Here is a 26967-nt window from a genome sequence, read left to right as displayed (position 1 = left end):
TCAATGAAAGCAGAAAAATGACATTTAAAGAATGGGAAACCCTGCCCTAGCCACTCTACTCCCTTTCCCAGTTACTCCCTGATGTCCAGATTGCGATTGGTGTTGCACACCAAGCACACACCAACCCATGACTAGATCCACCATGGTCTCCTGAAGTACTCCAGCAGTGGAGGTGAAGGACTAGGGGATGAGTCATGGACCAGGCACAGGAATGCATGCCTGGTGCCTCTCTAATAAAGAAATGCCAGGAAAGGCTAACTGAGCTTGTGAGGAAAAGCCTAACATGGGACCCAGCAACACCTGCAGGGAACTCCCGATATAAGGCTGCAGCCAGTGTGGTATCACTGGCTGCAATCCTGATGATGATCCTACCAGCTGCTGGACTAGCTTAACTCTTGGAACTTTGCTACCTGATCATTGGACTGTGATTCTGGACTGTTCCTGGACCCTGGACTGCAATCCTACAAACCCTCACCAAACAGGTGAGCAGTGTATGCTGCTGCTTCTAAACTCAATGAGAAGTAACAACAAAGAAAGTAAAAAGTCAGCTGAGAGATCAGTGCCCAGGGACCTGGAGTGATTAACAAAAATGAATGTTACAGGTCTCTCTCTTGGCTTGACTTTGCGAACGAAGATTTAAGAAAGGTGCAATAGTCCACATCTGCTGCAGGCTCACTGGTGGCTGACAAGACCAATGCGGGACAGGCAGGTTCGGCCACAGTGGCTGCAGGGGGAAGTCTGATTTGGGGTTGGTGCTGTAGCAGCACGATTCTTCCTCAATCTCCTTTTGTCCTCAAGACCAGCTATGCGTGCGTTCTCAAAGGAAGAGACAGCCTGGTGGATGGTGTGCCTCCAAGCTTTGCGATCTGAGGCTAGGTCAGACCACTGGTGATGGTTAATGCAACAGGTACCAAGGGATTTCTTCAAGGAGTCCTCGTACCTCTTCTTTGGTGCCCCTCTATTTCGATGGCCAGTGGAAAGTTCACCATACAGGGCAATCTTGGGAAGGCGGTGGTTTTCCATCCTGGAGATATGCCCTGCCCAGCGCAGCTGCGTCTTCAACAGCAATGCCTCGATGCTTGTAACCTCCGCCCGCTTGAGGACTTCAGTGTTGGTCACAAAGTCACTCCAGTGGATGTTGAGGATGGTGCAAAGGCAGCGCTGATGAAAGCGCTCAAGGAGTCGCAGGTGATGACGGTATAAAACCCACGATTCGGAGCCGTAGATGAGGGTTGTCATCACAACCGCTTTGTAAACATTGATCTTTGTGCCTTTTTCAGATGCTTGTTGCTCCACACTCTTTTATGCAGTTGGCCAAATGCACGGTTTGCCTTTGCCAGTCTATTATCAATCTCCTTGTTGATCTTGGCGTCTGAAAAGATGATGCACCCCAGGTAGCTGAACTGCTGGACTGTCTTCAAAACTGATTCACCCACAGTGCAGGCTGGTGGAGAACTTCTGTCTTCTTCAGACTAACTTCTAGGCCGAATAGCTTGGCAGCCTCTGCAAAGCAGGACATCATATGCTGCAGAGCTGATACCGATTGGGAGACGAGTGCAGCATCATCAGCAAACAGTAGCTCTCGGATACATTTTTCCATTGTCTTGGAGTGGGCCTTTAGTCGCCTCAGGTTGAACAGGCTGCCATCGGTGCGATAGCGGATGTAGACACCATCATCATCATCTAAATCTACTGCAGCTCTTTGAAGCATCATACTAAAGAAGATCGTAAAGAGAGTTGGCGCGAGAACACAGCCTTGCTTTACACCTGTGCCTATTGGGAAGGGCTCCAAGAGATCATTGCAGTGTCTAACTTGCCCTTGCTGGTCTTCATGTAGCTGAATGACCATACTGAGGAACCTTGGGGGACATCCTAAACGTTCCAAGATTTGCCACAGGCCGTTCCTACTAACGGTATCAAAAGCTTTGGTAAGGTCGACAAAAGTCACATATAGACCCTTGTTCTGTTCCCTGCATTTCTCTTGGAGCTGCCTGAGAACAAATACCATGTCGGTGGTGCTCCTGTTACCTCTGAAGCCACACTGGCTCTCTGGGAGAAGTTCTTCTGCAATGGTGGGCACCAGTCTGTTCAGGAGTATTCTAGCAAGGATTTTGCCTGCGATGGAGAGCAGGGTTATCCCCCGGTAGTTGGAGCAGTCTGACTTTCCCCCTTTGTTCTTATGTAGAGTAATGATGATTGCATCGCGAAAGTCCTGTGGTAATTTGCCTTGTTCCCAGCAGGTGACAAATACTTTGTGAAGTGTGCTATGTATGCCCCCATGCTTCCAAATCTCTGGTGGGATTCCATCAACTCCCGCTGCCTTGCCACTTTTCAGTTGCTTGATGGCTTTAACAGTCTCTTCTAGGGTGGGGATCTCATCCAACTCTATTTTCACTGGTTGAAGTAGGGTGAGGTGGATTGCTGAATCTTGAACTACGCGATTGGCACTGAAGAGAACCTGAAAATACTCCGACCACCGGTTCAGTATGGATGCCTTGTCTGTGAGGAGCACTTGGCCGTCTGCACTACGCAAGGGACTCTGAGCCTGATATGATGGACCATATACTGCCTTCAGGGCTTCTTAGAACCCTCTTAAATCACCAGTATCTGCACAAAGCTGGGTTCTCTCTGAAAGCTTGGTCCACCACTCGTTCGGAATGTCTTGAAGCTTGCACTGGAGGTTGCTACATACAGCGCGAAAGGTTGCTTTTTTCCCGGGACAAAAGGGCTGAGCAAGATGTGCTTGGTAGGCAGATCTCTTTTTCGCCAGTAATTCTTGGATCTCTTGATTGTTCTCATCAAACCAGTCCTTGTTCTTCCTTGTGGAGAACCCGAGGACTTCTTCAGAGGTCAACATGATGGTAGTTTTTAGGTGTTCCCAGAGTGCTTCTGGAGAAGGATCTGTGAGGTGACTGGGGTCCTCAATTCTTGTCTGGAGTTTTGCCTGGAAGGCAGCTTTAACTTTGGCTGACTGAAGGCTGCCAACCTGAAACTTCTTCCAGGGGATACCGGCTCTCCTGGATGTAGATTTAAAGTGAAGATGGAGATTGCAGCGTACAAGACGATGATCCGTATGACATTATGCACTGGGCATTACTCGGGTGTGTAAGACATCTCGATGGTCTCTCTGGCGCACCAGAATGTAGTCAATAAGGTGCCAATGCTTGGACCGTGGGTGCATCCAGGTTGTCTTCAGACTATTCTTCTGCTGGAAGATAGTGTTGGTAATGGTGAGCTGATGCTCTGTGCAGAATTCTAGCAGGAGGTGCCCGTTATCATTGCAGTTGCCAATGCCGTGTTTGCCAAGTACTCCTTTCCAGGCTTCCAAGTCTTTACCTACTCTGGCATTGAAGTCGCCAAGGATGATCACCTTGTCCTCTGTAGGGGTCTTCCGTACGAGGTTGCGTAGATCAGCATAGAACTTGTTCTTTTCTGCAGAATCTGCTTGAAGGTTTGGGGCATACACACTGAAGAGTGTTGCATGCTGCTTGTTTTGAAGTGGGAGGCGCATAGACATGATGCGATCTGAGTGACTTGTTGGCAGGTTTTCGAGTTTAGAGGCAATGGAATTCCTGACCATGAAGCCAACGCCAGAAAGACGGCTCTCAGCCTTTGACTTACCCTACCAGTAGAGGGTATAGCCAGCACCGTGTTCTTGAAGACTACCTTCCTCAGGGAAACGGACCTCACTGAGAGCTGCTATGTCGATATTCAACCTGAGAAGTTCGTGGGCAACTAGAGCAGAGCGTCATTCAGGGCGACCACTGTCTACTGTGTCAAGCATGGTTCTGATGTTCCAACACGCAAGCTTTAGTCTTTGTACACTTTGTGAGGCAGGTGCATGCCTTTTCTTTGTTGTTATTTTTCGACCGCAAATAAGAATGCCCGTTGACCGCGGCTAGCCAACGGGGGGGGGGGAGGAGACGAGCTTTGTTTAGGTCACCTTTTCTAGGCCCCTCTCCATACGGCACAAGCAGTGCTGTCCCTAAATAAGGCTGCTTGGTCATTCAGGGTGCTGCCGAAAAATGCTTTCATCTGCAGGTCAGCATCAGGCGACCAATACCCTGAACCGCCTCCATGCAGGATCGGGACTGCGGCTTCCAGTGGCATCTTCCACCTGCCGTTTCGCCGCTTGCCCATCGCTGCAGGACTTGGTATGTTGTGGTTTGTGGATGTGGATACCCTTCAGGCCTGCGCAGAGGAATTTTTAGGTGAAGCGCAGTGTGCGCAGTACTGGCTCTACCCTTTCACCATGGGGTCATCTGCCATGGCCCAGTGAGCCGGGACGCTGGCAGCGAGTCCTCCAGGTGGTAGATGTTACATTAACGAGCTCTGTTTACCCGGGCTTGATGTTAGAGTTTTCCTCCTCTTGGCTGGCGAGGTTGGTGAGCCCAGCCTGCCCATCCGGTTACACCGCCGGACATTCGGTCGCACCATGACGTGGCAAACTCTGTGAAAACGGGGGGGACCAGTGAGAAGGTGTTGCCACAGATGCAGTAATGTAGGAGAGGCCATTGCAGTGACCATCTGCCAGGCATAGCCAGACAGTGACCACACAGCGTTCACTACACCGGGAAAGGAGAGGCGATGTATTGCGCATGCACTTTCCCTGGGGGGGCAGGACACCCAGAGGGAGCCCACCCCCCACCCCCCCATGCTACAGGTAAGATAAAGAAAAAGAGGCAGTCAGGGGTCCTGTGGGATATGGAATAGAAGAGAAAGGGAATGATATGAGAGACTTGTAGTGATGAAGAACGAAAGACAAAGAAAGTCACTTTAAAGAATAATGAACAGATGGAGAGAAATGCAAAATGGACTAGATAACACACAAAAAATCTTTAAAAAATACATTTTTACATATAGTCAAGCTCTCATGAATTAACAAAAATAAATGTGATTGAGAATTAGTTGAGCTGTGCTTCCCTTGTTTAGAGAAAACAAGTGAGGACCCACAAGAAACTTGCAGGGAGAATGGATCCCACCTCATCTTTCCTTCCCTCTCCCTGCTTCTCTAACAAGAGAGCCAGTTTGGTGTACTGGTTAAGTGTGTGGACTCTAATCTGGGAGAACCAAGTTTGATTCCCCACTCCTCCACATGCAGCTCCTGGGTGACCTTGGGACAGCCACAGTTCTTGCAGAGCTGTTCTCTCAAGAGCAGTTCTCTGAGATTTCTCTCAGCCCCACCTACCTCATCTGTTGTGGGGAGAGGAAAAGAAAGAATATTGAAACCCACTCTGAGACTCCAAGTGAAGGGCGGGGTATAAATCCAATCTCTTCTTCTAAAAATCTCCCCTTTTTGTCAGTCTTCCCCTATTTATCTTTCTGAATTATTCAGTATTTAACAAATGGCAAAACATTTTGTTCTTGTTTTAAAACGACACTAAAATTATATAAAATAAATTTCAATTAATATTCTTATAGATGTCTTAACTAAAGCTACAATATAAAACTTAGTTATGAAACTACAATTAAAAATAAGTTAGAAAGTATCAGTATTCTTTTAAAAATTAACAGTATATAGCTATCATCACTTTTACCATTTTCTTTTATTGTTTGTTTTGTAGCTCCCTTAAGTTTCTGATCAATTGTTTCTTCTTTTATTTGACTTCTTTTCCTAGTCTCTTTCTTTTCTTTTTTTTGTTTTAGCATTTTCAGGTGTTCGATTTCTGCAAGTCTTTTTCTGAGTTTCCTCTTTTTGCTTATGATATTTAAATTCCAAGTACTCTTGTGTATTGTGTTTGAGCATATCTGCCTGACTGCAACATACTCCTATCAATTACAATAGACAAGCCCTCCAGAAGTCAAGACAGCATCATAAACCTGGCATTGACACACAACAGTTTCTTTGTGCAAATTTTCTATTAACATTGACTTATTAACTGAAAATCCAGTTTCAACTGAAACATTACCATAAGACGGGATAAGGCACGTTTTGACAAGTTTCCATAGGTCTGAGAAATTCTTGTTAGCCTTCAAAATACTGTATAATGTGCCCAATCCATTTTCATAATCTTGTTTTACCATGTATGCTTGAAACTGAGTCTTGAATTCATTGTGGGCAGCTGTGTATTGCTGCTTAGTTGTTTTAGCTATGTCACTGATTTAATTTGCTGCAAGTAGAAGTTCATGTACAGTTTCTATTGTAGTGATTCCAACATTTTGTTTGTGTGTAATAGTAAGATCTAATACCAGTAAGCCAAGAAACATCCTGAACTTCAAAGGAATTCTCACAACCAAATTTTCAACTGCAACTACCAGTTGTTGACATCCTAGGTAAAACTCAGCCACTTGACAGTTACTTGGTTTAGTTTCCTTCAACAGTTTTTTTTAAGCAATGTCAATTTTGATCTTGTTTCTGTCAAACAAGTTCTCAAACAATTTAATGTCAATTGTTAACAACTGTGAACCAGAAAGACACTGGTCAAATTTTGGCAGCATTCATCCCCCAAACAAACCATTAAATCCATCTGACCCTTTGAATCACCTTTTTCAGAGCTTCATCAAAACAGATAAAAAAAATATCTGGTACTGTTTCAGTGGAAGGTCAGAAAATATAATGCCAAGCCTATAGCTGCAATATACATTGCCTTTGTTTTTCCAAGATTAAACTGTTGCATTATTTGGCTATCTGAGAATATTTGCTTGAATAACTCATTGATGTTGTTGTAAGAGTTAAATGACAGCTTCTTCATCACTAGCTGCAAAGTCCACAGGCACTCTGCCATCTTTTTTCCCTCCCTTGTGCCTTTACTACCAAAAATGTACTTGGTTTTGAACCAAAACATAGTGTAATGTTCAGGTTCTTCTAGTATGATGGTCCTTGTGCATGAGATTACACAGTTCTAATTCCACATTATTTAGTTCAAAAGTCTTGTAGCACACTTTCCAGTAACCTTTGTATTCATCTCCAGCACCTGATGCTAGCCATGGAATGAACTCTACATGAAGTCCGAGATCCAACCACAGTGTATTAAAATTTTCATTTTAAAGCCATCTTCAAAAAGACTCAGAGCACCATCCTAAATCTATTTCTTTGGGTCCCAGCCAGCTTCCTGTAATCCTATTTTTGCCCATTTTTTTTCAGTGCCATTATAAAAACAAACATTTTACCAATGATTTTGGGGCAAATGTTACAGATACATACTCAAACCACTGCAAAGTCTGAAGCTTATCTTAACTAGACATAAAATATTTCCATCAGCTTCAGGCTAAGACCCTCAAGTGGTCTACAAGAAACATGCTTAGATACAATGCTCAATGAATTGGAAATTATTGCTTTCATGAATATCATTGAAAACTGGCTTGATACTTTTCTTCTGTTCACTATTTTTATTATCTTCTTTATATAAAGTGAATGTCTAATGTTTTATTGCATGACAGAAATGCTTCCATTTTCTTTGTATAGCAGTAGAGAAGAGAGGTCTATGTTCTAAAAACCATATTAAGGTGTATAACAGGGGCGGCCAGACTTGCTTAATGTAAGAGCCACATAGAATAAATGTCAAATGTTTGAGAGCCAAAATACATGAATGTCAGGTGTTTCAGAGCCATGAAGGAGGGGGGGTGTTGGAAGAGAGGGAGGGAGAGGTGGAAAGAAAGCAACTTTAACTTTAAAGGCCTTCTCCAAGCCACTGGCTTGGTTGGCTTGGCTTAGTGATTCAACAAGAGAAATACCTTCTCCAAGCTGGCTGATGGGGCGGTGGGGCTCGAGAGCCACACAATATGTGTGAAAGAGCCACATGTGGCTCCCGAGCCACAGTTTGGCCACCCCTGGTGTATAAATTACAGTTTTTTAAAAAATAACATTTGAAATAGTCTCCCTTTTATTAACATAGTTCTAGTATAAGATCTGATTTCTAATCAATTTAAAATTAATTGTTCAGTACTATTGTGGCATGATTGGACTTTACACATGGCTAGAAGAAAATCATAATCAAATTATGGAATGTATGTGCATCATTACATCACAAATGTGTTCTGTCCCTTCTGCACTTCTGCTCCCACAAACACAGACTGTCCTCATATGGCAACATTTCAAAAGTATGTCTTAAATCACATTTTCCCAGAACTTCCCTGACCAGTTTCCATTTCTTTGACTTTTCAGAAAATGGTAATCCTGCATATATACTCTGTGGGTCAGAAAAGGCTGGACTACTGCTGATATGATAAAATCACAGCCAAGTGGTACATGATCCTCTTGCTGGAACTGGAGTTCTACTGCTGAATAGCTGGTTGACTCATCTAGCATGTAATAGAGGTAGATGGGGCAGGGGAGTAAGAAAAGTAAGGCACCTTTGTTTAAAATATTAAAAGACAATTCCTCAAGGTGCCTTTGTAAAGCCTCTTTAATATGCTGTACCTGTTCTTTTACAAACCACTTAAACAGCCTGAAGTGCAGGATTTAAAATGAAATGCCCTCAGGGCTTTGGCTGAGAAAGAGAAAATGTTATACAATGCACAACTTCAAACTTGCCTTCTTTTCTTCTGTTCTTCAAAAAAGGTATAATGTATGAAACAAAAACTGATTTTTCTGCTAGGAGATGTCCTTAAACACTAAACATCCTACCTGAGTCTCTTCTGCTGCATAGTGTTTTTATAAAGAAGTCTGCTGGATCATCACAATTATTTTTATCGCATGTGCTCTTAACTTCTTTTTGAAGCCTGTATTAAAAGTAATTTTAAAATGTTTATTTACATTATTTAGAGTCTGCCTTTTTCAGGGAGCTCTCAGATGAGTGAACCTGTTGTGGCATGGCAAAGGGGAAAAGGCAGTCCCAGAGTTATGAGAGCCCAAGGCTATGGAATGTTTTATGAGGCTAGCATGGAATAATAGTTAAGACCTGGGAGATGAAAGTTCAAATTCTATGCCACGAAGCTTACTGGAAAAGTCAAGCTCCTCAGACAAAGAAAATATAATCCTGTGCTTTTTGGAGGAAGAGTGAAATAGAAAGGTACTGAACAGGTACTTCTGATTTCCCCCATCACTTACTCAGGAACAGTGCAACCCTAAACAGAGTTACAGCCTTCTAAATCCCTTGCCATCTATGGATTTGTGTAGCTCTGCTGAAGCCTGTATTGTTGGCAGGTTGCAGTCTCTTGAGCTTCAAGGAAAAAAATCATTCAGTTCAAAGTATACATTCCCAATTACCAGATTCTCCTTGTGAGAGTTCAAAGAAAGCATATTTTAATCAAAGTTTAATAACTGCATTATCAGTACAGAAGTAATGACTGCAATCCACCAAGCTCACCTGCTGTGCAACCTTTATTAGTTTGCAGATGGTGCTTATATGATGAGGAAGTACAGCATGTGTGATGCTACATCTATGGAAATAAACCACAGAAGTTAGATACAGCCCTTAGATGTGTAATTCCCTTACTGAACGGTTGCTCATCTTTTCATTAGGGGTATCATATCCTTAACCAAATGGATTCATTTTTCCTCAACGCTTTTTAAGAAAAAAAATCAGGTCTCACGTAAAGATTCACTAAACAGTACAAATCAAAGTAGCTTGTATACTGACACCTAGTGAACTGCAATAGTTACAAGAATAAATGCAACACTTTAAATATTTCCACAGTGATTTTGTGCTCAAAGGGCTTTAGACACTCTTGCTTTCAAATCCCTTTTAAATCTTTCATAAAATGGGTAAAATGAGAACTTCTATATTTCCATTGTTTGGCTTTTATTTTATAAAATTAAACCATACTGTCTTGGCAGCAATGGAATCATCTTTTGACTGCTCTTCTGTTTTGCAGTCAATATTCTCATTACTCTGCTGGTGGCATAACAAATATCTTGAGAAATTAGATTCAGTGCCAAAATGGTACAGCAGTTTGACTAGGACTGGGAAGACCCAAATTAAAATCCTCTTTCAGCAATGAAACTCATATTGTATTATGCCATTAAAGGTCTCGAACTCGACTTGAACTCATATTGGCTAGCCTCATTTTCTTAACCCACCCTGTCTCACAGGATTGTTGGGGGGGAAGGAGGAGTAGGAACAACCATTAACCTCCAAAGCTTCTTGGATGATTTGATTTATTTGATTTCTAGCCCACCCTTCCCGCAAACAGGCTCAGGGCATGTTACAATATAACCATAAAACAATAAAATAAATTCAATGTATCTAAAACTATCATCATAAAATCACTACTCTATAGTAAACGATGGCGTCCAGAAACTAATTACATTATGATACAAGCAATCCAGCAAGACATAAATTGTCCCAATGAGTTGTCTTCAGTACTCATTTTTGAAGAAGTAATCATATGGTAGGAGGGGCCAGATGGATAAATGATGCCTGTTGTCTCATTCAAAAGACCAGTGGAAGAGTTCTCTCTTACAGGCCCTGCAGATGGGCAGAATAAATGTGTGACAGATGCACAGAATACAATTGCTGTTCAGAAATTTACTTCTAACATTACTAACATTATTATACGCGTTCTCATATTAAATTGCATTGTCTCCTTAAATTTGTATATGTATGAGAAAATGGAAGAATTGAAAATGACCTAGATATTTTAAATAGAAATAATTATAATTATTTAAATAATTAAATATTAATATTAAATAATATAAATACTTAAAATAAAGATACCAAAAGACCAAATTCCTTTTGTTGTGTTCATGGCCCCAGTACCAGGTGCCCTGCTCTACTGCCCCCCCCCCCCAGATGGATCAACAAAATCAGAGGCTGGAAGTATCTGGCTCCCATTGGATAAACCAGACAACCATTTAGGATATCTTAGAAATCGCAATTTCCCTTACAGGATCAACAATGGACATGTTGGAGCAGCGGAAGGAAGAAATCAGGCCTCTAAACATTATGTTCTTTGTTGGCTTTAATAACATGAGGGTGATTTTAATGGTTTTAAAATGTGATTTTATCATATATGTTTTAAATCATTAGCCATCTTCATGGCCTTGCACAAGTTCATGTGCCGTCTGGTGTACTTTGCTTCCTAACTGATCCGGCAATAATGTGAATAAACATACTAAAAAAGTATTGCTGCTTTCAAACTATTTGATGCTGTCAGCATTCACTAAGATTACATGGTGAATTCTAAAGTATCACCTGGGATTTCAGCCAATCCTAGAATATCAGCGAGTCTTGTTGGCTATCTAGTCCAACTCTCTGTTCAATGCAGGAAATCCAAAACAAGAGCATCTGACAATGGCTGTCCAGTCTCTGTATGAAACTGTGCAGTAAGGGAAAGCCTCAGGTAATTTATTTCATTACCAGACTGCTCTTACCATCAGAAAAATTCACATAGAGATAGATATTATTATGTATTTTGTATTATTCTGCTTTTTACTTTTATATTGTAAACACTGATCTGCCTAACTTTTGCATTCCTGTATTTTAAAAGAAAATAATAATAAAAGGATACAACTGTTTAAAAAAGAAAGAAAGAAAAGAAAAATTCACTTAGGTTCAAATCTGCTTTGCGGTAATCAAAGCCCTTAGATCTTATCTTGGCCTCTGGAACAACAAAGAAGTCTTTGCTGTCTTCCATGTGACAACCCTTCAGGTATAATATATTTTCTCTTCTCTAGGCGAAACATACCTAGTTTCTTCAACCTTTCCTCATCAGACATATTTTCCAGGTCCTCAAACAGAGATGCTCCTTTAGTAAAGCAAGTCATAGTAACCACTCTAGAGCCTGTGCTTGGGGGAGAGGAAGGGAGAGATGTGCTTCCCAGAAACCCCCAATCACCTGGCCAGTAGGCACTAGGGTGGGGCTTGCTGTCCAGATGATTGGCAGAAGCATGGGCTGAAAGCATGCATCACATTTCAATTGCAGCCCTAAACTGCATCTAATAATTGGGGTGGCAGGGGCTCTGCAAGTGACTGGAAATGGTTTAGGATTGAGGTGAGCTTGTTCCTGGTCCCGCAGTCCCCTAGATAGTCTTGCACTTGACTATTTCAACAGTCCTCTTCTGAACTTGTTCAAATTTGTCTACTTCTTCCTTAAAGTTTGACACGCTGAACTCAGCACTGCACTCTGTATAAATACTGCACGCTAACAAATTGCTTCACTGGAGCTCCTCTGTCAGCCCCATACTCTGGATGAGGATCTATCTTGCAGGGGGCAGAGTGAAATTACTACTTTTTGTCTCCTGAGTGCTGTGCTTGTTAGAGGAGCCCAAAATTGCTCTAACTTTTCCTGCAGCTGCATCACCACTATTCTTTTCATGTTCTTGTGTGCACAGAATGGCCCTTGCTGCAAAGATGCTACCATATTAAAGTAATTCTGAGTAACTGCCTCAAATAAGTGGATGACATCACTAAGCGCTTGGAGGCCACTTTGTTTTGTTGTCTGAAATTATTTTAGTCTCTCCGCATAAGACGCAGTCATAAGTGTATCCCTGTCCTTCATAAGCTTTTCCCAGATAAGGTTAAACACACTTTCCTCAAAATGAATTCTGCGTAAAGATTCGAGAGGTCAATATGTTTTTGAACAGATGTTTCCTTGAGTGGTGGTGATGCACATTTTGCGTGAGCAGAATGTATAGTAAAGGCGTTTTCTAGTTGACCTCTCAACACATCTAGTTGACCTCTCAATACTTTCTCCATGGTCAGGGACAAAGGCTGGCCCTTGACCACCAGACCTCCATGCAACACCCACTTGAGTGTGGTGTACCGCAGGGACCTATTCTGTTGCCAATTATGTTTAACATCTATATGTGCCCCTTGCTCAGATTGCTCGAGGTTTTGGGCTGGGTTGTCAATATGTGGATGACACTCAGCTCTATCTGTTGATGGATGGCCGCTCAGACTCCGCCCCGGATCATCTGACCAGGGCTTTAGAAGCCGTGGCTGGATGGTTGTGACAAAGCCGGCTGAAGCTCAGCTAAAATGTAGGTCCTGTACCTGAACCAAGGGGGATTAGAGTCGGGCCTCCGACTCCCAACCCTGGACGGTGCATCTCTTGTGCCGGCTCAGAAGGTGAAGAGTCTGTGAGTGATACTGGATGCCTCACTTACTATAGAGACCCAGGTCACAGCAGTTGCGTGATCTGCCTTTTACCATATTCGGCAGGCCAAACAGCTGGCACTATCTCTCCCCCCAGGGAGAGATAGCTACAATCATCCATGCAATGGTCACTTCTAGATTAAATTACTGTAACTCACTCTACACGGGCTTTCCCTTGGGGCTGATCCAGAAACTCCAGCTGGTACAAAATGCAGCAACATGGTTGTTAACTGCATTACCTTTCTGGGCAAGCATTCAGCGGATGCTGCGCCAATTGCAATGACTACCAATCGAGTACTGGATTCGCTTCAAGATTCTGGTACTGATGTTTAAAACCTTACACGGTCTAGGACCGACATACCTAAGGGACCGCCATTCCCCATATATGCCCGGAGATCGTTACGATCAGCTACACAGCACCTCCTGAGCACCTCTGGCCCAAAGGATGTCCAACTTGCCTTGGCCAGGGCCAGGGCTTTCTCGGCCCCGGCCCCTGCCTGGTGGAATCAGCTCCCTATGGAGATTCCAGCCCAACCTGAGTTACTATCATTTTGTAGGGCCTGTAAGACGGAGCTGTTCCACTGGGCCTTTGGTTGAGGCAGCGGGCATCCTATTCCAGCTACTATTCTATCAGTTGGCCTCCCCTGTTGCAACACCATACTTATTATGGTTTTATCTAATATCACTATCATTTTATTTTGGGGCCGATAACAGCTTACTCTTTAAAATGCGCCTTCCCACCTGTGATATACTTTATTTATTGTTCTATTTTTCTTATTTTGTTCAATTTTAATGCATTGTTTTTAGCTCTGAATTTCATTGCTGACAGTTTATGTTGTGATCCGCCCTGAGCCCCAGGGCTGGATCGGGGGGGGGGGCAGAGGGGGGTGCTTGTTCCAGGCGCCGAGAGAGGGGCGCCAAATTAGGTATGCAGTCCATTAGATAGAATGGTTCTATGGAACCATAAGATAGAATGGCCCATAAGGGGGCATTATTTTTTAATTTTGCCCCCCCTCAAAAAGCATGTAGATCCGGTCCTGCTGAGCACATCTATTGGAAAGGATGGAATATAAGCCTACTAAATAAATAAATAGATCATAAAGAACAGGGGTGTGGGCAATCTTACACAGGCTCCACACTTTGGATCAGGATTGGGCCTTGTATTCTAACTGGGTTTTTGGCATGTGGATGGCACTTCCACTGTTGTAAGAAGGGAAAAGCCATTTGTGTTGATTCCCCTCAGACCCCTTTTTGCCTGCTATCCTGAGGTTCCACCAACTCCCAAGGGCAGGATCCCACGGGCATGGCAGCAAGGGAGAGCTCTGAGAGCTCCCTTCCATAAGTGCTATTGCATTCAGATGGCATAAGATTCCAGCTTGGGTCACAGCTCATGAGTTCAGTTTCAGAGCACAGTTCAGAGAGACATGATGCACAAAGTGGTGAAATGCCAAGGGCACATGGAATCCAGGCAATGAACCAGAAAATAAGTTCTTGCTGGAAATGCTAAGTAGCCCGAAGAATCTACTCAAAGAACAATACGCAAAACCACAGCATAGTTTATATAGCAGTTTTCCAGATTATGGCAGCATTTTCTTCACCTCTGCCATGGGAATCACTGCAGACATATCTATGGAAAACCATTCCAGAACATTTCCACACATTGCTGAGATGGGGCTACTGTACTGGCTTATGTGCACAGGAAACTGACCAAGTCAAAGGATAAGAGGCTTAACCTTTGCCCGGTGTCATTTGCCCAACCTGACATGGTCCCAGGGAGGTGCTATTTGCCCTCTTGGAGAAACACAGGTGCACTTCATTGGTACTCCTGGAACCCCAAAAGGGGCAAATAGCAACAGTAGCAACTACATGGTTTTGGGTTTTGTTTTTTTAAAGCTCACATACCTCTCCCTTCCTCTTTCCACTATGTTCCAGCATGGTTCAAAACCAAGACTTAAACAGAATGCAGGATTATTTGCCAGGAGCAAGCTATTTATATCACCATCCAATTCTGCACCAGTGGAAAAAACAAGAATTGGCCGTATTAATTATGCTGCTGCATCAAACCTTCCACCAACTGGGCCATGTAGTAATGAACTTATTTGAAAGCAAAATCTGTTTAAATTAAATATATGGTTCTTTTGTTAGTACAACCTGATGAATAACAGTAAGGGCTTTTTAAAAGAGTGCTTACAAATGTTTAACAGCCACAAGCCTTGAACATGCTAAATGACACTTCACAGGGATTCTTTAAAAAATCAGGACTTGTAACTAAGCTGACTCACTGATGAATTTAGTCTTTGAAAATCAACTTACACAAAGAAATTAGCAAAAGGTTTGTCTTCATTACACTCAGAGTCCAGGCCTATCTGACCTGCTTAACAAGAAGAGGAGAAAGAAATAAGCAGTGATCACCATCAATTTTCAGTCACATGAAGACATTGCCATTAGTTTACTGGAAGCCAATTAAATGTAGAAAGCCTGGCTAGACAAGACAACAATTATTCTGTAAAGTTCACCACAGATGCTGCAATGCTTCTGTATTCCCTAGCTGGAAGATTTAACACACGACTACTGTTGTATAAGCATCAGAAAATGCTTCTGTCGGCTACTCAGGTCTGAGGACCAGGCTGATCTCGCTGACAATTTGTGTCACAGTGCTAGACAAAAGGCTCCCTCTCTCTTAACATCAGCGTGGGTCTAAGAACCATCCAACACATACTTCTTCTTTTGGGAGGGGAGGACTTCTCTCTTAATTGTGTCACCCCAGCAGGAAATTCTGTTCAAATGTTGCTTTGTTTTTGCTAGAAGGAGATAGAAAAATGTGAGGACATTATTCCTGAATCCAAAAACAAAATCATTTTAATCTGGAGACACTTCTTCAGGGTAACCTCTCTGGACAATTTCTGAAAAGTAGCAGAATTTTTAAAGCAATCAGATTCAGATTTATTACGTACATAACCTATAAAAACAATTTAAAAAGCCAGTCCATTCCAATGTACAAAGTAGTCAAACATTTAAGCATGGTTGTTGAAGTAGAATAAAAATATTTTTTTTAAAGCAATCTGGTTTGAAAAGAAAGTTAAATGGATCCTTACAGCTAAGCTAGAAAATATTTTTTGTGTTGTTCTATAACTTTTGGAAGATTGGTTTGTCAATGCAAAGACAACAATCCTGAACAGACTACTCAGAAGTGAATCCAAATTAATCAATGAGGCTTTCTTTCAGGGGAGTGTTCTTAGGATAGCAATCGAAGTCTTGAAAGAACTAGTCATGATTTCCCCTTGTTGTAGTATTTCCTTAGGATTTTATCTCCTGAATGCCATATGAAGGTCATACATGTTTTAAACCAGAAGAGCCTACATGGAAACAAACACAAAAAACCAAGAGGCTGCTATTCTGGGAGAAAACAACAGCCTTGCTCCTCAACATTTGGCTCAGTCCACACATAACCAGAAAGCATGGTAAAGCCAGGATCTGCCTCACATTCAAATTGTGGTTTCCCTCAACAAATTCTGACTTCATTACCTTCATTCTTTCCCTCACTGAGGCCCAGCTGGTATACCGGCCAACAGCTAGGGCAGAACCAGGGAACAAACTGGAGATATTCACGGTTGTATGTCATATGAAGCCATAGTTTAGCACTTAGCAAAATGCAAATATTCTTAATGTGTGGTTATGGTAAACCCAGCTTTGCTTAGCTTCATACTAAGGTATTATTATATATGGCACCCTAAAAAAAATCCAAGACATGGCAAGCAAATCTGAGTTTTGTGCTCAGAATAAATAATACAAATTGACTTCAACAAAATCTGCACACTTCATTCTAATTACAAAGATTGTGTCTTTTCTGAAGCCTCAACAGACACTACCTATTTATTTCCAAACCTAATTCCACAGTCACAAGGATTAGAAATATCCTTTTAAATGAAAATGCAAATAGTCAGGAAAGCCAGTTTTGTACCAGACTTCAGGTAAGTGTGTGTGGGCATGCAGAGAGCAGAAAATGCCCTCCAGTCAATTTCACATAGTCCTATTAAATGATTATCTATTAGAAGACAATGAAAAGTTTATTGCACAGTATTTTGCAGACATCCTTCTAATTAGCCCTATTATTCAGTCTTTGCGAAAATAAATTGTAATTTCAGGTTGAAAGAGTTTCAACATATCCTTCTCATGACAAGTAATGCAGTGTAGAAGGATTTTAAATAAATACATTCTCAAGAGCATTCCGTACCAACCAACTTTCTCTTTTTATGCATTCTCACCATTTTTGCTAGAGGTGGCCTCCCTGCCAACCAAGCAGAGAGAAAGGCCACATCATACCATACAGACCTATGACACATGCCACTAAAACACTGCGGCATTTGAAGAGCCTACACAGCTTTTAAAAGACAAAACAAAAAAATGTGCATTCCCATGAGAGAGCATTAGAAAAACTGTCTTTGGTGCTCAAAAACACGACTGGTTCGTCAAAGTGGTACGACATTCAACTAAGTCTCCTTTTGCAGTACACACAGGGTTCACCAGTCACAGACAGTTGGGCATCCGAGGGTACAGGATGGTCCGGGCCAGATCAAATTTGGAAGGTTCACAGGTTTGCAAGGAAGAGCCATCTCAGAGCAGGCCATAACGAGTGTAACCTCATAACACCTGGAAACAGGCCATATCAAGAACTGTCACTGGTGAAGACACCACTGAGACTCTCGCAGCTCTTCTGTCTCACTGCACCATAGACATTTCTTTCCTTGATTTGAGCTAGAGTGCCAGGCTTTTCTAGCAAGCACAGTACAGACGAGCATCCCACCATTATAGCTGCCACTGAGAGGAGGATTCAAATACTTTGACATAAACACAGCTTACAGTAAGTGTGTGAGCAGGCAAAGTCCAACTATGTGCACATTATTCCCCATCAAAGTTTAGCAGAATTAAATACATAGTTTGTATTTATGTCTAACACATTTGATGTCAAAATATTTAGAAGTATTTCCTCCCCTCTGTGGCAGCTGTAATGTTGGTATACTCATATGCACTGGGGCTTGAGCACTTCAACAAGGAGAAGTACCAGCTTACCGTGCTGTGTAGTTTGTGAGCATCATAGCGAATCTGAGCAAATTCACGGAGTCCAAAAGATCCTCCAATGATAAGCAGCTGAAATATTTAAGAAAACAACAACAATCAGGATGGCAAAGCAGAGCGTATAACATTATATACAGTGCTGAGAAACTATGAGTCAAGACAAGTTCAAGTTGACTTATTGGAAGTCCTGAGGCAAGCTCTGTTGAGCCCCCACTGCAGCAGCAATATGGGGACAATAAAATGATGTACCTACCTTACACAGCATTGGAAAGATTTCTGCTATGTGCAAAATCTTGAAACAATTTAAAGACACCACATTAATAGCCAGGGGTGGCCCTAGACTGTCTGGCACCCTAGGCAAGGCTAACTTTTGGCGCCCCCCCCCCCCCCGCACTGATAACATCATTGAGTCACACAGGGGCACCCAATTTGAGATCTCCAGAAGGCTGACACCCTTGGCGTTTGCCTAATGGCAGGGCTGGGCCTGTTAATACCACATGTCAGACCCTAATCATCTTCAAAGGCAAAGATGCTAATGTCAGACCTTAACAAGCTTGATTAATAAAATGTATATGTGTGAGTGGGTAAGAGGATAAGATGCATGGAACAATCCTGCACCAGGGAAGAATTTTGCTCTGACTATTGTAAGCATCTGATATGACCAACTATGTTAGGTGGGTGCAGCTCCTATTGTACACTCAAAAATGTAGCAGTGTCTCACTTGTGCACACTAGGGGAAACCCATGTTTTCCATACCTAGCGCCTTCCTACCATGGTACATCCCCTGGCTCAAATCTCTCGTTCTCAATAGGACTCTCTTTAAATCAGCATCAGGTGAGCTTTCACACCATAGCCCTGAGACCTGTTCTCACCAATTTAAAATTTTAACAAGTGAAACAACAATACTCAGTAGGCTCATTCTGGTTCCAAGGTGAAAAGGACCCAATTAAGCTTCTGGAACAGCCAGCAGATTGGAACCAGAATCCTACGGTGTGTTATTATGTAGCTGGGGAAATCAATCGCTGCCGCACCTATGTCTTCATTAGTTCTGCTGCCATTTGCTCCAAGCTACTGAGACTCATGAACAGGAGGCAATGAAAAGGGAGGAATGGGAACATCAGCATGAAGAAAATGCCAAAATGACTTTTTATGGTACAGACATGTCACAAAACACAAACACATTTAAAAAAAAAAAACGGAACAGAGAACAAAGGGGAAAAACTTAAAATACAGCAACTAAGATTTTTAAAAAGGATAAAATACATAAATACAAGACAAAATTATAACAGTGGTAGCAAATCTATACACATTTTTTGTAAATGATTTCCAAATATCTAAAAATAAGTCAGTATATAATTGGTGTCTATATGCCATGTGTGCAAACGCTGATATAGTTCTAAGGTTCTTGATCCATTGATTTACCAGAGGTGGGCTTTTACCTTCCCAAATGTTATAGGAGTTTTTTAGCTGTAGTAAAGGCACTGAGGGTCCATTTCTGTTGACCATCCGTTAGGCTCCAAGAGACAGTCAGATAGTTTAAAAGGACATAAGAATCCTCAAAATCAGTGAACATTCTAATACAATATTGATATTAGTAGTAACTTCCTCCCAGAAAAAACAAATGACTAGGTGCAGCCAAAGCGTATGTGTAAGGGACATGTCCTGTGAGTTACAATGCCAACCATCAGACATTCTACTCCAGGGGTGTCAAACATGCAGCCTGGGGGCCACATCAGGCCCCCAGAGGGCTCCTATCAGGCCTATGCAAGGGTGTGTGTGTCATGCGTGTGTGTTGTTGTTATGCCAGGGCTTTCCTGGCTTTTGCTTCTCCCTTTTCTCTGAATTCATGCTTTCATGATGCAGTCTTTCTCAGTAGTAAAGCAATGTGAACTATTCAGATGAGAAATAACAACAAGCCATTCAAGTGGATTAGGCTGAGTGTGTGTGTCCAGACCAAGTTCACCCAGCACATTTCCTTTGTAGGCTGGGGATTTTAACCTAGTCTTCCCATATAAGCAGGCTGATAATGACCACTATACATTGCTGTCTCTGTATTCCTGCACTGCCTCATAGGAGCTGCAGTTATTTCTCTGTGGAAGACTATAGTTTTGTAGGCAAACACATAGTCTTCAGTCTGTGTCATGTTGCCTTCACATGTTCTTGACCAGCACATGATTTAACTTATGTACAAAAGGTCCAATGCCCAGCCATTCCACGTTTTCCTCTAGGACTTTGGCTCAAAGCACTGACCATGAGATTTCTGTAATGAATGTCAATAAATCAAAAGTAGGTTTGCAACTTACAGACACACACCTGAACAACATCTGAACGGCATACTCAAGATTGCTACAGCACAGTCATTGTCTCCAGATTTTGATGCAGTAATTCAGAGCAAGAGATGTCAGTTATCAGAGACTGTTAAATAAACAAAGTATTCCAAGATTACTCATCTCTTAAGCATGTTTTAAGTTTTTTAAAAAATATTTAATTGTGTTTGTCTGTGTCCTTTATAAAGTTTCTCTCTCTGCTACCTGACATTATATTTTATAACACACATGGTCCAGCCCGACAAGGTCTCATTTATATCAGATCTGGCCCACATAACAAATGAGTTTGACACCCCTGTTCTACTCAGTCCTTCACTAAATAGTTGCTGTGATGTCCAGTATATTATAAAATTGATTTCTAAGACTGTGTACACCATATATGTTAGTTAACACAAAATATTTATAAATAAAAATTGTGGATTTGGTTTTCTGCCTTGATTTGATTAGCGTTTCCAGTAGTAGAGGTGATTCTGAGACACTTCATGCCTCAGGGCCATATTTAGATACCAACAAATGTTGCAACTGTAAGTGTTGCCATTCTGCAGGTGACAAATCATATTTAGATCTCAGCTGAGAAAATGACAAAAATTCATCCTCAGAATCTATCAACTAATCCAATGTAAAAAAAACCCTAATAATAGGGTTGCCAATCCCCAGTTAGGTTAGCAGTTGGGGGCAGGGGATCCCCTGGTTTGTAAGCCCTCCCCACTTCAGGGTTATCAGAAAGCGGGGGTGAGGGGACACTCCATTATACCTTATGGAGACCAGTTCCCATAGAGCAGGGGTGGCCAATGGTAGCTCTCCAGATGTTTTTTGTCTACAACTCCCATCAGCCCCAGCCAGCATGGCCAATGGCTAGGGCTGATGGGAGTTGTAGGCAAAAACATCTGGAGAGCTACTGTTGGCCACCCCTACCATAGAGTATAATGGAGAATCGATCCGTGAGTATCTGAGGCTCTGGAGGCCCTCTGTTTTTTGAGGTGGAGGCACCAAATTTTCAGCATAGCATCTGGTACCTCTCCTCAAACTCCCCCCCTCCCCAAATTTAAAAGATTAGCTGAGGATCCAATTCTATGAGCCCCAAAAGAAGTGTCTCTATTCTCCATTATTTCCAATGGAGGTAAGGCATTTAAAAGGAATATGGTCTCTTTAAATGTGATGGCCAGAACTCCCAAAGGAGTTCAATTGTCCTTGTCACAACAAAGTCCCCAGATATTTCCTGAGTCGGACCTGGCAACCCTACCTTACCAGTAGATGCCTTCCACAACAAAAAGAAAAAGTAAAGAAAGATTTTTCTTTCCAGTTTTTAAATCTGGATTGACCCATAATGTAAATTTAGAATGTGAAAATGGATCAAATGATAGTCATGCCATTATACACCACTGTTTTCTTGCTGTAGAAATTGCAGGAGGAATAAGATCCACTCTAGCATAAGCAGACCATAATACATTCCATTTAGAAAAGGGGACAAGAAAAGAGGCCTCCAAAAGAGCCCAAGATGGACAATCCAACTGCAAGGAGCAATCCCAATAATTAGTACAAGTATGCCTGATGATATAAACCAGAGGTAGCCAACTTAACGTTACAAGCCACATAGAATAAATATCAGATGTCTGAGAGCCACAAGACAAGAAGGAAGGAAGGGAGGGAGGCAAATAGATGGGGGAGGCAGTAGAAGAGGAAAGAAAGCAACTTTAAATGTATCCTCTAAGCTGCCAGCTGGTTTGGCTTGGAGAAGTGATGTAAAAAGAGAAATGCCTCCTCCAAACCAGCTGACAGGGTGATGGGGGCTTCAATACACAATATGCGTGAAAGAGCCACATGCAGCTCCCGAGCCGCAGTTTAGCCACCCCTGATATAAACTATGATCAGGAAAACCAAATCCTCCTTCATTAAATGAAAGTTGCATCCTCTAAAAGAAATGCAAGGCAGTAAGGAACCCACATACATTTCTGAAACAAAGTATTAATTTTATGAATATATCTGCAAGGAATATAGAAAGTAATTGCACATAAAATATAAATAATCCTAGGTATGACATTCATTTTGAGTGTATTTACTTTACCCCACAGATAAAGGTTTAAAGTTGCCCATCTGTCCTGATCTATTAGCTTGTTAAACTTTAGTACAGTCCAATGCAAAATATCTCTAGGAATCAGTATTCCAAGATAGATAATGACATCTGGGCACCACCAAAAATGTCTATGGTCAAACGCACTCTGTGATACTGGTCAAACGCACTGTGATACTGGTCTATGGTCAAATGCACTCTGTCTACTGATGGCATCAACTCCGATTTCTTCCAATTAATCGACTATCCAGACATATTCAATAACGCAGGAATGGAAGACTGAGGTTCCACAATAAATACAAGATCATCTACATATAAAAATTTAAATTCAAAAGAGTCATGTATAAAACCATGAATTAGGGTTGCCAGCTCTGAGCTAGGGAATACCGGGAGATCTGGGAGCTAGACTCTGAGGAAGGACCTCAGCAGAGTATAATGCCACAGAGTCCACCCACCAAAGCAGCCATTTTTCTCCAGGGGAACTGATCTTGGTTGTCTGGAGATCACCTGCAATAGGAGATCTCCAGGTGACACCCAGAGATTTGCAATGCTACCATAATATAAAATCATTGCCACACAATCCACTTTCCCTCATCCAGGGAGATAATGTGCTAGCATAGTGTAGCTGTAGGCAATCTCCATATTAGGCATTTATGCACTGGATCAAACTGTAAGAGGTTTTTTACCTTTGAAAGGCGGTATCTGTTAATCTTTGGTAGGATTCATGCTTCACAAGCAACACAGAATTGTATCTGCTTAACTCTGGCTGCTGCACAGCACAGGATACTCAGAAAGAACGGATGCTACATTTTCCCATCTGAAGGTCTGCTTATGCTAGAGTGGGTCCCATTCCTCCTGCAATTTCTACAAGAAAACACCAGTGATGTATAATGGCACGGCAACAACACTTACTTATTGCTCAGACAGTGTTATAAAACTATGCTTGATACAGATCAACTGCATAGCTATTTTATCAAGGTATTCAATATTCAAACTTTAATTTTTAAAAGTGTTGTCACTGAGTTCTCACATACACACCAAAGCAACATTTGAATAAACTACACGTGCACTGAATGCAAGGTAGAATGAAAAATAAGATGTGACACAGCACACCATCTGTCGCATATGCTCAGCAACCTCAGTAAGTGTTTCATGCAAAAATTGACATTTTGAGAAGATACTTTCAGTTCCTTCACTAAAAAGTATGTTACCACAAACATATACAGATGGAATCCACAGCTGATGAAAAGGTGCATTGTAGGTGAAAGATACTTAATGCTCATCATCACGTGCAACTGTAGATTCTCTACATCCTGGAATTATTCAGCAAATCCAGAGCAGCCAACCCCTGGGTCTGTAAAATAACAAGCAGCAATTTTTCTGGCATTGCCTAGCAATTTGCTATGTCAGATCACCTCTGTTGCTAGAGAAACTCCTTCCATGCTATAGCACTGACTTTGAAAGCCAGATTACAAAATTACATTCCCTTTGTCATAAATCCCTAAATTAATCACGTCACAATATTCACTGCTGGCAATACAGTGAAAAAGGAGCAAAAATGTTATGAAGGATTTTAACTCGAAGAGGCAATACAATAATTTTCAGGCTTCTTGCTTTAAATTGGTTACCGTTGAAGCCTCCAGCTATGCATTTGTGCAGCCACAGAACTAGAACAATCAAATTCAATATTCTCTTTTGATTTTACACTGATGGAAATGGAAGAGATTTGGGGCAGGGGGTATGAAAAAAATGCATGCAGTATATGCAGTTCAGAGCTGGGGAAAGGTCTTATTTCAATATCTCTGGAAACTAGAGTCCTATCCAAACAAAGAGTTTGTTAGCCAAAAACAGCAGCATTAAAAGATTCCAGTTTACTAATATTTCTCAATCCCAATCTGAAGAAGAGACACTCCAAAGGGTCCCCTTAACCATTAAGATTATCTGTCTCTGATGGAGCAGAATGTTTGCTTTGAGCTTGTTTTATCCTCTTTTCCCATGAATTCACACAAAGCAACAAATTCTTTTTTTCTCCAAGAAGTCTCACTCCACAATCACAACAGCCTTGAGGAAGCTTCCAAATCTTGGGCACAATAAAATGAGAACTTAGAAATGTAATCATCTTTTTGGTCAAGGATTGCCACCTTCAGTATTCACAAAGCACTAGGCCCCACTGGGCCATTGTGTCTCATTGAGTGTGTCACTGTTCTCACATACACACCAAAAGCAACATTTTAATGAAAATACACATGCACTGAATGCAAGGTAGAATAAAACATGGGATGTGACACAGCACGCACATCATCTGTCACATATACTCAGCACCCTCAGTAAGTTCATGTTGCCATACAGCCAATACAGAGAAGATTATATTCCCATCTACAGCTTTCTTAACACTGTTGTCTTCTTTGCCTCACAGAACAGATCCAAACCACAAACCTCACCAGCCAACACTGGCACCAGAAATCCAGTTGTCACAGTGTAACTTGGCTCAGCTCAGCAGGGCACTGGAAGAAAAATGGGGGAGAATGGGGGGATGGCAGTATCTGGAAGTGGTTTGATGGCATTGCCAGTGACACTCAAGCATTTGGAGAAAACTCTATAGGTTTCTGGCCAAATGGTACAGCATTGCTGGCAACGTTACATCACTAGTGGTGAGCCTCCACATCAACAGGTTAGGCTTCTGTCAGTTGGCAGCCTGGCTTGTGTGAGGGTATATTTGATTACAGGCAGGCCTTGAGTAGCTTCAGGAGCTGCACCAGGTATTCCTGCCTACCTGCATTCACCTTATGTGGAAACTTCACCATGTATACACTGCCCTGCATTTGTACAGATATACAGAAAAGCTCCCTAAAAACAAGCAGGAAAGGCTAGAAATGTGTAGGTGCACATAGGGACAGGCATATTCTTAGGATGAGATGCAAGTAGGGATCAGGAAATACTGTCCACCTATTATTTGAGATAAAATATCTGATGAAGCCAAGAACAATATTATGTATCCGTATCAGCACTGTGTCTCTTTAAATTACATTATAAATCAGTCACATCTCTTCTTGGACCTTCTTACACATATTGATTAGCCCACAGATGAAAACCTCATACTGAAGCTGAAGGTGTCATTTTGAGCTCCTCTTAGTAAGAAGTTATTAGTTTGCTTCCCATTCCCCCTCTGCCTCTTTCTATTTTAAGCAAGGAGTAAATTTTTCTAACAGCAGTCATCAAGTATTTTATCTGGGTCTTGAATGACTAGCTTCAAAAGACAATCACTACATATATCAATCCCATACACAGAAAACTTTCCAACATACTCTATATAAGACCCACAAGTCCTTTATTCCTGTTGCACTGGAAATGTGCTGTTTGCTAAACAAATCCAACTTCTCACAGATCTTGTTTTAGATTGCTCTTGGGTTCTTCAAAGTTGAGTGTCATTATATTTATTTTAAAACATTTTTATCCCACCTTTTCACCCAAGGCAGCAAATACTCAAAAGCATGAAAAGAAGCATTTAAAAATATTTATAAAAACAATCAAAAACATCAAATAAAATTGTACTGTCCCACTAAAATGCATAGCTATGAAGAGTGGACGTGAGAGAGCAACAGACAAAAAAACTGTGTAATCACAGGTGATTTTAACTACCTGCAGATTGATTGGGTCAATATGTGTTCCGGTCGAGAGAAAGAGACTGAGTTTCTAGATGCTCTCAATGACTGTGCTATGGAGCAGATGGTCACAGAACTTACCAGGGGTGGGGCGATCATGGATTTGGTCCTAAGTAATGCCCAAGACCTGGTGAGAGATGTAAAAGTGATCGCACCGCTTGGGAGCAGTGACCATAACGTTATTGATTTCACTATTTGTATAAATAGGGAGTTGCCCCAAAAGACCAGCACAACCACGGTTTAACTTTAAAAGGGGTAAACTCTCTGAGATGCGGAGGCACGTGAAGAGGAAACTGAAAGGAAAGGTAAATACCGTCAAAACCCTTGGGGAAGCTTGGAGGCTATTTAAAACTACAATCCTAGAAGCACAGATAAAATATATATCACAAGTTAGGAAAGGTACGAACAGGTATAAGAGAAGGCCTGCATGGTTAACAAACAAAGTAATGGAAGCTGTAAAAGGTAAGAAGGACTCCTTTAAGCGGTGGAAAGCTAGTCCAAGTGAAATTAATAAAAGGGAACACAGGCAATGGCAAATCAAATGCAAGACTGTGATCAGGCAGGCAAAAAGGGACTATGAGGAGCATATTGCAAAAAACATAAAGACCAACAATAAAAATTTCTTCAAGTATATTAGAAGCAGGAAACCAGCCAGGGAGGTAGTGGGGCCCTTGGATGACCAAGGGATCAAAGGATTACTGAAGGAGCATAGGGAAATGGCTGAGAAGCTAAATGAATTTTTTGCCTCCGTCTTCACTGTGGAAGATGAGAAGTGTTTGCCTGCTCCGGAACCACTTCTATTGGAAGGGATGTTGAAAGACCTGAGCCAGATTGAGGTGACAAGAGAGGAGGTA

General features: G+C 41.8%; 1 protein-coding gene across 2 annotated transcripts in view; it reads right to left on the bottom strand.

The window, feature by feature from the left end:
- Positions 1-26967, bottom strand: part of LOC132589080 (cytochrome c oxidase assembly protein COX16 homolog, mitochondrial) — a 78013-nt gene that overhangs the window by 36673 nt on the left and 14373 nt on the right. For both annotated transcript variants that reach the window (XM_060261687.1, XM_060261688.1), the window contains exon 2: positions 18048-18125. In XM_060261687.1, the coding sequence (XP_060117670.1) occupies positions 18048-18125 (78 nt within the window). The remainder of the gene's footprint in view (positions 1-18047; positions 18126-26967) is intronic.

The sequence above is a fragment of the Heteronotia binoei genome, chromosome 21 (assembly GCF_032191835.1).
Source record: "Heteronotia binoei isolate CCM8104 ecotype False Entrance Well chromosome 21, APGP_CSIRO_Hbin_v1, whole genome shotgun sequence".
Lineage (NCBI taxonomy): Eukaryota > Metazoa > Chordata > Lepidosauria > Squamata > Gekkonidae > Heteronotia > Heteronotia binoei.
The sequence above is the reverse complement of the archived record's forward strand: the minus strand, read 5'-3'. Positions and strand labels throughout refer to the sequence as shown.